We start from the raw sequence: 12,760 nt of genomic DNA, 5'->3' as shown, positions 1-12,760 counted from the left end.
ACGCGGGTTTCCCCAATGGATTTCAAGTCCATCGCCTTAACCACTCGGCCAAGCTGTCATTATTGTCCATTGAAGGTGGCCTTAATCTAATCACGCTAAATGTTTGCAGCATTACACACCCAACTGACCAATTTTCATGGTCGAGGTGCCACATTGGCCCCGTTGTATGATTGCTTAGCAGATAGTTTAAAGTACCACCGCACCTAGACATTCACACACATTGACTTTACAGATCAGGTAAGCTAAAAAAGCTATTGATCAAGACTGTGCAGTTGCCGACGCCACAAAGAGTAATTAATATTACGGTGTGTGACTTTTAATAATACTTTCTTTTTCTTGCCAACTATTTTACCGTTAAATCGTCATGGTGGGGCGTGTAACCAGTCCATGTACTGTTGGCGACGCTCCTATACATCATATGTCAGCACTTCATCGACCAGACGTCCATAACAATATCCAAGAGATTTCACGTCAAGCTCAACTTGGGAGACAAATGGCAGAAAGCTCCGAAGAGGAAGATTCAGACGACGAAGAAGAGACGCAGATTCCTGTCGATGACCAGGTGACGCAAGAATTGCCGGCGACAGAGCGAGGCTTAAGCCCTCCTCCGATACAAAGACGCTCTTCGCCATCTTCGCCGCCATTACCGATGGCTGAAGCATTGACTTCCTCGCCCACGGGCCCTGCAGCAGCCACTTTGTCGCCATCTGCTGACGTAGAGTCAACAACTCCTTTGTCCAATGACGACGAAGACTCGAGATCCGAGACGTCGTCCGAGATGAGTTTGAGGTCTAATCGACCAGTAAGAAGGCGTGGATCTAAGAAGCGAGTGTCAATGGCATGTTCAGACCATCAAAATTTATCTGTAAGGATGAAAAAGGCGGTCATTGGTGAAGGAGACGAGAGCTTTGGGGAATCAATGATTGGTGCAGATGTCGTGCTTTGTGTCAAAAGTACTGACAATTATCGAGAGGGAAATGGAAGTATGATTGATGCAAAGAATGGGAGCAAAGCAGGAGAAGTCCGACGCTTTTTTGCCCATAGATTTATTTTGGCGGCTAGTTCGCCTCCATTTCGTGCAATGTTGACAGGAAACATGCGTGAGTCGTCGTTAAGAGATGTGGTGTTACATGATATTGAGCCGAATACCGTGGAAAAGATGCTGCACTTTATGTATACGGGAGACGTGGTGTTAAATCTAGAAAGTGTGCTTGGATTGCTAATAGCAGCGGAGATGTATGAATTGGTAGCACTTCGAGAAATGTGCAAGGATTTTGTACTGAGATATGCTCATGAAGTATTCTGCGACCCACAAATTGTTCAACTACCAGAGAAAATACTGCTGGAATTAATTCCACAAGACGAGCTGCAGATCCGAGAGCTGGCACTCATGGAAGCACTTGTGATGTGGGGCGAGTCTCGAGTTGCTTATGCTGAAAAATCTTTGGGCGACTTATTGGCGGAAATGATGGAGCTCGTACGCTTTCCGACCATGAGTGTTAGTGATCTGTATGGCAAAGTACGTCCATTGGTGAACGACGGGGTCATTCGCGAACACCTCTTGACAGAGGCGCTTTTTAATCATTTGAAGTGGGGGTCGCAGACTGGCATTGCAGCAAAGCGTGCTAAGCCACGAGCACTTACAGCCTCGTTGCGCAAACGCAAGCGGGTATCATTTACCCAACACGTGACATTCGAGACAACGTTGCAACGACCTGTGGCATAGAGCAAAGGAGAATGATACACAGTGTCGCGATTAAATTAAAACTATTACACCGCAGCAGTACAGCTTATGGGCATCGCGAATACACATCAACATTGTGCTTCTGTGCCGTGTGTGGGTGCTTACAAATTTGATGGTGAGTTTAGTATGATACGACATATCTGATCGCTTGAAACGGCTTGCTATCTTCTTTAAGTCAAAGCGCGAAATGTGTTCTCAAGATTGCTCGTCAGAGATGATGCTGGCTTCGATTAAATAGCAATCTTTCGTCTCAACAAAGAATTTGAGATTCGTTATGACTGCACATCCAAGAAGTAGTCGGAATCGCTGCGGGACAAATTACCAAAATTCAAGTTGTGCCAATAGACTTCGATAACATTTGATTGACGATGAAAGCAACATCCTCTAAGTACTAAATAGTCAACATAGAAACGTTCTAAATTTGAATCAGAAAGTCAGCAATATAAAAGTTGAGACACAAAGTTTGAAAGCAATCATCAACAGGAAAATATTCATAATTGGTTCGTTGATAGATAAATCACATTATACATATAACACTCATTTGAAATTGATATTTAAAGAACTATGATGAACACAGAATTAGATATTAAACACGAAAAGTAATTAGGTTGTGACAGCTTCTTGTGCTATTCATCCGACCATTCCGATGCTTCAGACATGCTGAAAGAATTTTCGCGGTTACGGAGTCCGACCATTTGCTGTATCAAACAAGTATCAGTAATGAAATTATATCAACAAAGTAAAGTTAGCACGCACCGATTCAAAATTAGCGATGGGGTTCTTGGTTTCTATCACATTAGGTGGTTGTGGTTGTTTCGGCATAACGGAGCCTCCTTCCTGCTTTCTCTTGATACTTCGGATTTGGGCTAGAAAGTCGTCACCTTCATTCGATTTGTTGTCATCTGAAAGGTGGTCACGGCCGTCATTACTGCCATCGTCCGACATGGCTATTGTAGGCAATTTATTGTACTGTCCATTGTCGGAGGGAGGAGGAGGTGGTGGAGGCTGGATTGGTGGAGTCACTTCCTTCGCGGTAAGCACAGTCATAGGCTTTGCAGCTGCCTTTTCGCGCTCGCGCCTTTGCTCCATCTGATCTTGCTTGCCACTGATAGCAGCTTGTCGCCGCAACATGCGCTGCTGCATTTCTTCAGCGATTGTCAATGGTTTGTTGGTGCTATCTCCTGTCTTTGCAATCGAATTCGATCTATCTTCAGTTGAGCTCACCTTTTGTTGAATTCAGCATGAAACATTAGCAAAGTAAACGTTACGGCAAGGCACGCATATAAAACCTTACTTTTCGGAGCTTTATGTTGGGATTACGGATCTGGTCCAGAAAGCTGATTGCAGTCGGCTTCTGATTTTCGAGAGGTGGCGCTGGAGGTTCGTCCTGTTGAAAAGAATGGGAATAGAAATGAGGTTCACTCTCAGGAAAAATAGTGTTGTCACTGAGGCCTCACCTCTTGCGGAGGGGGAGGTGGCGGAGTATTATCATCTTCGATATCTGCCATTGGCGGCGGGGGCGGAGGTGGAGCTGAGTCATCATCCTCATCTCTTGGAGGGGGAGGTGGTGGCGGGGGTGGAGTATCATCATTAATCTTAGTGAAGTCTACAGTCGGTGCCGGTGGAGGTGGTGGAGGAGCGCCATCCACAGGACCAATCTGGAAGTTTATATCTGCTGGCTCCTGCGCCATTGGTCCCTCCTCGAAGTTGGCGATCGCCGGCAAGTCTGGCAACGTTTTATCCTGAAACATAGATGGTGCAATCGACGTACTGCTTTCTTGCGCGTACTTGTAATCGGCAATGTTTTCGAGCGGCAAATTCATCGGTAGCTTGGCTGACATATCGGGCATGATACCCATTGACGGATGAAAGTCGTAATTAAGTCCATGCACAGCCGGCTAATAAGAACACCATCACAATTTTGTCAGATATGAAGTCTTTGTTGATCCATTCAAGATGCAATGTCCTCATTCCACATACCAGTTTATCTCCGTATTCGATTGTTCGCGGTGCCTTAGCTAATTCCTTTCGTTTCTCTTCTTCCTCTTCGTAATCGATACCCAGAAGGTTATCCCATGACGTGTACTACATCACACAAAGCGATCCTCAGTATAAAAAAGATGCTTGACAAAATCGACATTCCTTTTACCTTCTGGTAAGGATTTTCTCCAGAGTTGAATAGCAACACACTGCCAACGGATGGAATGTATTCGGGTAATCTGCCCAGTCCTTCCTTCTCCATATCCGCTTCGGGCTGCTGTGTCTTCTGATACTCGTTCACCTTTTCGAATAGCTCCATTACTTCGGCCATATGTTGTCCCCTGCGAGCTGGAGGAAGTGGCTCAGCCGGCAGGAAGTGCGTGTCATCGTCAGCATCGGGTATCAGCTGTGGCGCGTCAGCAAACGGCTTATCATGAAACAACGTCGTGGGTAATGGAAGATGCTTAGGCGCAGGATATCTCGAAGTAGAAAAGACAGTCGTAGGTTTGTTACTCGTACGACGCGCTGTGAGCGCGTTCACTTTGGCCTGACACACTTGAATGCGCTTATCCACGGCGGTCACACGCTCTTTCTCTTGTGAAACTTTATGTAACAGGCGATTAAATACATCTCCTACTACTGCGTCCAGCTGTGAAAGCGCTTTCAGCACGTCTTTGACCACAAACTGCGGCTGCAAGTCACCGTAAACGCGGTCTACCGCGTACACCTGCGATGTTTGCATCGTAGCGAGGAGTGATTGTGCAGGACAGAGAATTAAGTGGTTGTAGTCAGCTGGTGGTGTAATTGTGACATATCACGCAAACTTTAATGTTTCATTCTATCAGTATCTTCCATTGTTATTAGCGCTTGCCTTAATGCTGAAGTCTAGACAGAGAGGTACGTGATCTGAAAGGAATTGACAATTAGGCAGCGCAGTTTTCGAATAGCGTTTAAGCACTTCAGGTGAATGGACCTTGAGCCCGGCAAACGGGGTCAACGTCTCAGGTGTGTACCATACATAGTCTACGACACCTGTCCAGTGACCTGATAGCAAGAGTGTGGCGATTTGAGCATAATATAGATCGCGTGAGTTGAACAAGTAAACATACCTGTGTAATTTGTATACTCAGGTTCAGCGCCAAAAACTGAAGCATAGGCACTAGCAAAGCCTATATTATGCTCTAAGTCCAATGACGCATATATGCTTGCGAGCTGAGGCGGTGGATATTGTATATCTGGATGGTCAACTGGAACATGATTGCGCGTCATAAATTCGTACACAGCACTAGTCGGTTCACTATTGAAATCACCACATAAGATTGTGGGCAAGTTGCGACTCAAGGTCACCCGCTCAAGCTATCAGGAGCACAATCACAAGATAAAAGGTCAGCCAACCAAGATTTTGATTTGGGCTTACGATAGACGTACCTGCTTCGCAAGCATATTTGTCTGCCACAACTTCACGTCCGGAAACTTTGGATTGGAGAAAATATGTACGTTTGCGATACAGATTAATGGCCCCGACTGCGATTTCCTAGAAACAACTTCATTGCTCGCGGGGACAACCTCTAACACAGCAATCTGCGCAATGTTATCGCGCTGTAGTCGAAGCCGCATTTTAGTGAGCGTTGACAAGAATCTTTCACGCGCAGCCATGGAGGGACCTTGATACTCTAAATCGTATTCTGTCTGCACTTGCTTCAGAAAGTTATTTGCAAGGTCATTAAAGTCGACCGGATATCGCTCTTTAAGAATAAATCGATTTCGCTTGTAGAACAATGCGCAGCCATCCACCTTGCCTTCTAGGCCCATTGATTCCCGTGTCTTCTTCAAATACCAGCCTTCGTATCCCCAATTCTCCATCATCGGGGCAAAAAAGCTTTTATAGTGGTCACCTTGTACCTCCTGGAGACAAAGGATGTCGGCATTGTACAACTGCAACTCGCGCTTGAGTAATTCCCGTCGAAATGACCAGCTGAGAGCCCAAATTGGACAGTACGGGTACATCTGTCGCGTCGCGTATATCTCGGCAAGGACATTGTAAGTAAGTACGCGGAAAATGCCTATCTGCCGTAGCCTTGGTGTCAGCCGCTCTTCATTCACGTTTGCTAGCATCTGTCGCCTTGGAGGCATGGGTGGAACTTTAGATGAGCCACATGCATCAGGTTGAGCACAAAAATACACAATATAGTCCAAGAGAAGAGTGAGCTATTAAAAGAGCACACACTTACACGGCAGCACGAGCCCAGTCTCGACAGTCTTAGTCAGCACGCCACCGTCAATTCGCTTGATGGCCTTACACTCAACTCGAATCACGTGGCCTACGTCCTCAGCGTTAGGCGTATACGCTCGACTGTAAGACAAGAGCGGCACGTGCGTGAGAAACTCAAGTCTCGACCAAACGGGTCAGCGACACGGTTCCTACTTTTCTTCTTGCACCTTGAGCCACGATTCCTTTGGTAGCGGGCAAAACGTCTCTAGATGATGCAATTGCGATTTCCAAGGACAGACATCTTTTTCCTGTTTGACCAACACCAGCGTGTTGTGCAATTCCTTGTGATCTTGCCAGGCCAAACGAAAGCAATCTGAACTACAGAAACTCGAGTACTCTCGTGTAATACCTAGTCTACAGCACTGGACACACTCAATCTTGGCAACAAGCAGCAGTACATTACCAGCGCCGTCACTGGTGTGGCGCGTGCACTCTTTATTGGCACACGCCCGCCTCATGGAGGATTTGTACCAGTGAAACTCTAAATCCACGTCCTTGTCATCAATATCTCCTTCTCCAGAGCGAAAGAAAGCGTGTGTCATCATCGTGCATCCCTCCACCGGTTGGTCAACCCGCAAAGAGATCTTGCCCTCGCCATGCACTGGAGACCCTTTAGGTGGCGAAAGAGAGCGTGGTGCTCGCCCTGACGAAGGCGACGGTGACTTTGGATAGCGCTTGCTCATTTGGATATAGTTCTATGTTGTAGCAGAAAACAATGAGGCATCGGTAAAATGTGAGCATCTAAAGCTGTTAAAGGCTGTTGCAAGGGCGTCTTGGCCATATTGACTAAATCAAGCAACTTGCAAGGCGTAGATACATAGAGCAGTAAGAATGAACACTCAGACGCACCGTTTGGCAGTACGTGCGGTCCTTTAGACATTCAAATAGGAAAGTACGCTCTGAGCAGGCTCCGAACCACAAATACCAGACGAAGTTTTCTTTCCAAAAAGCAGCTTCACAACGAAAGGAAGCGAAGCTTGTATTCGGCCGATTAGAGACAGTAATATGAGTCTAGGTGGCGCGCAAGGGCGGCGGGAGCCGTGGCTAGCTTTTGGGGCGAGAGTCGTTTTAACAAGAATGCTTTTGATGAATATGTAATACTAAATATAAAGCCGATAATTGGTTGATTGTCGCATCAGATCTGACAATTAGATATTGTAAAATAGACAGCAGATTAACCGCTCATTATAAGATACTACCCTCCGAATAACGACGTTTACAGCAGAATTTAACTATCACATGCAACGGAGTCGCCGTGTACTTTGTATGGGGAAGCTTGACTCTACGAGTGTGCACTAACAACGAAGAGAGGACGAAATTTAGCGCTATACCCAGAAGCGGAACCGAGAGCCTTTCAAACTTCTTTTCTATTTGTCATTTCAGGATTGATATATAGCTGTAGAGACGGCGTAGGCATCGCATAGGAACCCGGTTGCTCTTAACTCATTTCAAGTGCAGGAAAATGAAATGTCAAAAAAATCGAAATCGTCTAACTTCGGCAATTCATATATCGTTATTCCGACAGAGTAGATAAGTATGGACATGTACCTGACCAAGCAGATTGCAGATGCTGTCAATTCACGACTGAAGCGTTGCTGGGTGGGTCGTGGAAGTGAAAAACGGCGGTTCTGGAAAAGTCGTACTGGTGATGCGAAAGAGAACACATTGATTTTCCTCGATTTGAGTACGTCGTGCAAGTTCTCGTGGCGTGGGCGTGTGGTGTGTTTATAAGGGACAGGAATCCAATATTGGCTAGTTAATTTCACATATGTGGCAAATTTATCGAATCAAATATAAACGTTTGTACATTACACTTGATATAATTGTAAATATTCAGAGTACCGAATATCAATATTACGGAGCTACGAATTATAGGTCCGAGGTACACATGGGCTGCTAGTCGCACACTTTTCAATTTGCCGGCTATCGCACAAGCTGAATTTAAGAACCCTCTCCCAGCTCTCTAGCAATCTCAGCCTCAACTTTCCTTATGGAGAAACAATTTTCCCGAACTTAACCCGCACCCTGTTGTGTCGCACCGATCTCTATTTCTGGGCAAGCACCCAGTTTTGGAACCGATACCACTGTCGTCTCATCCCATCTAAAAATAATAATCCCGCTGGCCCTCGTTCCCGCGAAATTGTGCCTTCTGCGATGGAACTTGCTACCAGCGATTATCCTCTTGTAGCCGATTGTCCACCCAATGACTGGGAAGCAATGGTGGATGAGCCGATAGACTCGACGGTGAATGCGAGCGGGTCGAGCAGAAAAGGTTCTGGCGACATTTCTATGATGTCTCCCTCTGTTCCTTCAGCTCCACCCGCGGACCCGCGTCTGAGTATGGCGGAAGTCCTTCGCCTCCAAGAACATATTCGTCGCGATAAGAAGGCCGTTGATGCGGCTCGTCGTCGCGTGGAAACTCCAAAGCCACTCGTGGTCGACATTGAGGCCATCGAGCACCAATACGCTGTCGGAGGGGTCTGGTCGCTTATCGCACCTCGAATGAAGCAAGCGCGACCTTATCAGCTCCCGACCGCCAAATACTACATGGTGATCGAGACTGGCAAGGCCCCAAAAAAATCATGACATCGATGGCTGACGCAGGTCATGGTAATGCAGCGCTCGACCAGCTATACGAACGATTCGAAATTGGTCAGATTTCAAAGCTTCCATGCGGTAATCTTCGCGTCAAAGTGAAGCCAAAGGACGCTTGCGTGAACTTGGAACACACCTCGGTCAACATCCTTGGGGGCACTTTTGCGTTTAAGGAGTTCGACATACTTGGCAACAAGTATTTCAGTGAAATTGGCAACGTCGATTTCGATGTACACATCGACGTGGTCTTGCATCGACTGTCCCTCCTCGAGTGTTAGCCGGTGTATGACACCTTTCGTGAGGTGAACCTTGCGACTGGGATAACAACGGCATCATGGAGAGTTTACTTCTTGTCCAGCTCATGTCCAGGCGCGTTGATGGTGAACGGAGTTGTGTGTGACCAAGTGCTCTTTGACAACAAACTTCATCCGGCACACGGCAAGAATGCTCCCTTCCGTTCCGAGCGTCATCCATATGGGTATCGCTCGCACCATGGAATCGATCGTGGGACTGTAAACAGTAAGTTTTCTTCCAAAAAGCCAGCTTCTGAGCAATCTCAGCAACAACGACAGCAACCACCATAGACCTATGCTCAGGTTACACGTGCGAGGTTGAAACAAACATCGTTGCAAATGGCAATCGAGGAGAGAAGAACACGAGAAGTGCAGCCCTAATAGAGAGCTTAGCATGGCATCTCGTCGGTTGAACTACCACTGATCAAGCCAAGAAAAATTCTGATGTACTCTCAATTGTCACATTTGACGACTCCCATGGCAAGAGAACTCCGCCTGGAAGTCCCAGTCCACAAAATAAACCTCCAATGTTACTTCTGACAAATGAAAAGGATAACTTTTTCACCGTGACAAACAAGAAGAAGCGCTCGAGAAACGGAATCGATTTTATCAACATGCTCGTGAAACAGCGGCAACAACTTCTGGGTGGTGCTGCCACAGCAAATTACTTCCAGGTGCTGCAGTCTATGGAGGTATCCTTAGCAAAGAATGTTGTCGCGGACAAGAAGTTTGGTCCTCGACACCAAGTTGTTCCTGTTGATGTGAAGCGACCAGAGGAGCTTAGTACATCGAGTGAATCAGCATTCTTTGTCGAAAAGCACCACACAAAGATAAAAAATCGTCAAACGCGTCTCCAATCCTGGAGGTGTCTGAGTCGATGTTGAACGATGAAAACAAAGCACTGACTGTCTTGCTCGAGCAATCTCTCAAGTTGACGGGATAACCAAACTCATTGACAACGTCACAAATCCAGATCATGTCATTAAGATGGCGGTGGACTCGCCTTTTGCGTTTAATAGCGCCTTGTCGCTAAAGATGGCTGACTCTGGACATGGCGTTGCGGAGCTTGCGCAGCTACACGTGATTAATCGCGTGCTGAGTGCGACCCTGCCGAGCGAAGATGTGACGTTCAACGCAAAGTGGAGGAAGCTTATGAAGACGACAGTCCCATCGACAAGAGCAGAGTTGTTCAAGACGTGCGCCAAGTGGAGGAGATAATCTGAGCAGGTGAACGAACTCTCTCGGGCGACAAAGGCACTCAGCTTCTTTGAGCTCATACTGATGTCGATAGAGCCTATTTTCTTCTGCAACGATCACTGGATTCAGTATCTCACTGGTCAGCCAGTGGAGTGGATTCCCGCTCGCCACGCAAGACTGCTTCACCCTAATACATTTCTCATGCTCCTGCGGTCCAAGTTAGGCTCTTACTGTATACAGCAACGGAGCGAAATACAGCGACAAAGGTACTTGCTCGACGACCTGGAAGAACTGTGGCAGCTTGACGGGTACTACCCAGTTGATGAGTCGGTGTTGCAGCTCCAAATTCTTGAGAAAGGGGTGGTATTTCGTAGCGGGAGGTTTAACCACTCGTTACTAAAGTTTTACCATCAAACATCACCTGAAGCAATATCAGTTTTCTGACCGTCAACACCAATGGCATTAAAAACGGTCATTTGTTCATTGGCAACTTGCTCTCAAAACACTCGGTGGCTTGTATACAAGAGACTAAATTCAGCGACAAAACACACCTGTCCAATTTCAAGCTCATCTAGAGTCAAGCTTCACGCACAAAGCCTTCATGAATGATCCCAACAGCTTTCTTGATCGACCAGTGCGAGGAAGATGCAGTGGAGTGCTCACGTTACTTCATTCCAATTTTCCAGGCTTAGACACGGCGGAAGAGATCTCCAAGCTGTCCGTTCTTGGTCGATACATCGTTGTGAAAGTGGTAGCAGAAGGTACTCCCATCTAATTTCACAACGTGTATGCGCCAGTAGATATGCACGAAAAACAACATTTCTTTTCGAGACTGGAGACTGAGGAGTTTGAAGATCAGGCGATACGCCTGGTGTTGGGTGATCTCAACACTCCCTTGAACTCCAAACTAGATTCGTCGTCTCCTAACTTGCTCTATGACCCTGGTCGCTCAAGTTGCTTGAGGTGGCTGGCAAAACTGGGTGTAGTTGACGCGTAGCGGATCCATTGCGATACCAAGCGAGTCTTCACGGGCTCTCTTACTAGAAATAATCGTTTGGACTATATCTTGCTGTCAGAGGCGCTCTACGAACGCTTCTACGACGACTTAAATATTTCCTGCCAAAGCATGCCGGCGAACACCTAGCCCACAGTGTACGTCTCAAGCCTGGATCACAGTTGCACAGCAAAGGGTACTGAAAATTTCCACGCTGCCTTCTCGATTACCCTTTTGTGGTATCCGCGATCGAAAAGGAAGCGCAGATGCTCCGCGATCAAGAAGGAAGCACAGAAGGCCCGCGATCAACTGCGCATCGCTCAAAACCCGAGAAAGAATTGGGAAAAATGGAAGAAAAATATTCAGCGCTAATTGCAAGATTTGCAAAAGAAGCTTCGGATGAAAGATATACAAGCTGTCAATATTGCCCGTGTCTCGCTGGAGCAAGCTTCTGCGCGGTACCGCGTGTCGTCGAACGAAAGTGATCACGAGATCTGTGATGTCGCCATGAGGAATTACAAAGATGTGGTCACGAGGGCAAGCCAGTACAATCAAGATACTGTGTTCGACTTCCATGCAATCAATTCCAAGAAATCCACCAAACACTTCTTTCGTCCACTTGACACAAGCTTGAGTAGGGTATCGATTGAGGAGGTGATCATAGAGTGACAGTGCGTCATCCAATTCTCAAGAGATATCACTCCGCTTCTTGGAGCACTAGGGATCAGAGATGGGAGATTTCGCCAGTCCAACAGGCAGAGCTCATCCACCTGACGAGGCCATGCAGTGCAAACGTTTGGAATCTATCGTTAAATTGGCATCAGAGTTGGATAGGGACATACTAAATACCCATACCCCCGTTACACCTTCTAGCCTCGCGAGCGATCAAACACATGAACGCGACTTCAGCACCACGGATGGATGGATTGACTGCTGGTTTTTACCAGCTTGCTCCAAACGTGTCTGGTGAATGCTTGAGTATCATATTCAATGACCAGCTACAGCGCGGGATCCTGCTTCCGTCTCAGCGCAAGTCTGCCGTCGTGCTTCTCCACAAGAAGGGGTCTAGAGCACAACCCGGCAACTATTGTCCAGTCGCACTGATCCCGGTAGATGTCAAAATACTGTCTAATGTATTGACGTACCGACTCCAGCAAATTATCCCCAGCTTGATCCACCCCGATCAAAAGGCATTCGTCAAGGGCCGCTCGATTTACCACCATGTGCGATTTCTCGCGGATCTGCAGGACTTGGTGACAAGTCGAGAAGAAGAAGCTTATGCTCTGTTCTTGGACCTCGAAAAAGCATTTGATCGAGTATGCTTTGTGTGCTCGAACGAAACTGTTGTGGTTCAGAATTTACACAGTGTGTGAAATTGCCGTACACCGATTCCCAAGCCCACCTTGTCATCAACCAAAACATCCAGCCAGCATTGTATCTGACAAGACGAGTAAGACAAGGCGATCTGCTTTCTGCGCTTCTCTTCCTGATCGCTATTGAGCCTCTCGGAAACATTTGCGATCCCATGAAGAGTTTGGAGTGTGCCTCAACGATGATCACACGTCCACCGGTGTCTTCTTCGCAGACGACACGACTCTCCTGGCAGGCTCCATAGCAAGTATACAAGCTCAGCTTGAGCTCGTAGAAGAATACTATATGGGGTCTGGTGCAAAACTCAATCTTTC

At 46.9% G+C, this 12,760-nt stretch overlaps 2 protein-coding genes across 2 annotated transcripts; one reads left to right on the top strand and one right to left on the bottom strand.

Annotated features, from left to right (window-relative positions):
- Window positions 1–364: 364 nt before the first annotated feature.
- Window positions 365–1,726, top strand: PHALS_09867 (Proteins containing BTB/POZ and Kelch domains, involved in regulatory/signal transduction processes; the record flags this gene model as incomplete). Its single annotated transcript, XM_024725197.1, has 1 exon — window positions 365–1,726. The coding sequence occupies one exon, from the start codon at window positions 365–367 to the stop codon at window positions 1,724–1,726; it is 1,362 nt and encodes a 453-aa protein (XP_024575998.1).
- Window positions 1,727–2,370: 644 nt separating this feature from the next.
- On the bottom strand, window positions 2,371–8,845 carry PHALS_09866 (Glucose-repressible alcohol dehydrogenase transcriptional effector CCR4 and related proteins; the record flags this gene model as incomplete). The annotated part of the gene is made up of 13 exons (XM_024725196.1): window positions 2,371–2,442; window positions 2,501–2,968; window positions 3,039–3,131; window positions 3,202–3,642; window positions 3,725–3,829; window positions 3,894–4,451; window positions 4,698–4,768; window positions 4,834–5,080; window positions 5,153–5,865; window positions 5,956–6,077; window positions 6,150–6,691; window positions 6,846–6,895; window positions 8,728–8,845. 13 exons carry the CDS (start codon window positions 8,843–8,845, stop codon window positions 2,371–2,373), a joined length of 3,600 nt encoding a protein of 1,199 aa, XP_024575997.1.
- Between the last annotated feature and the right edge of the window lie 3,915 nt (window positions 8,846–12,760).

This window comes from Plasmopara halstedii (genome assembly GCF_900000015.1).
Source record: "Plasmopara halstedii genome assembly, contig: Scaffold_430, whole genome shotgun sequence".
NCBI lineage: Eukaryota > Oomycota > Peronosporomycetes > Peronosporales > Peronosporaceae > Plasmopara > Plasmopara halstedii.
This window is presented reverse-complemented; position numbering and strand designations above follow the sequence as displayed.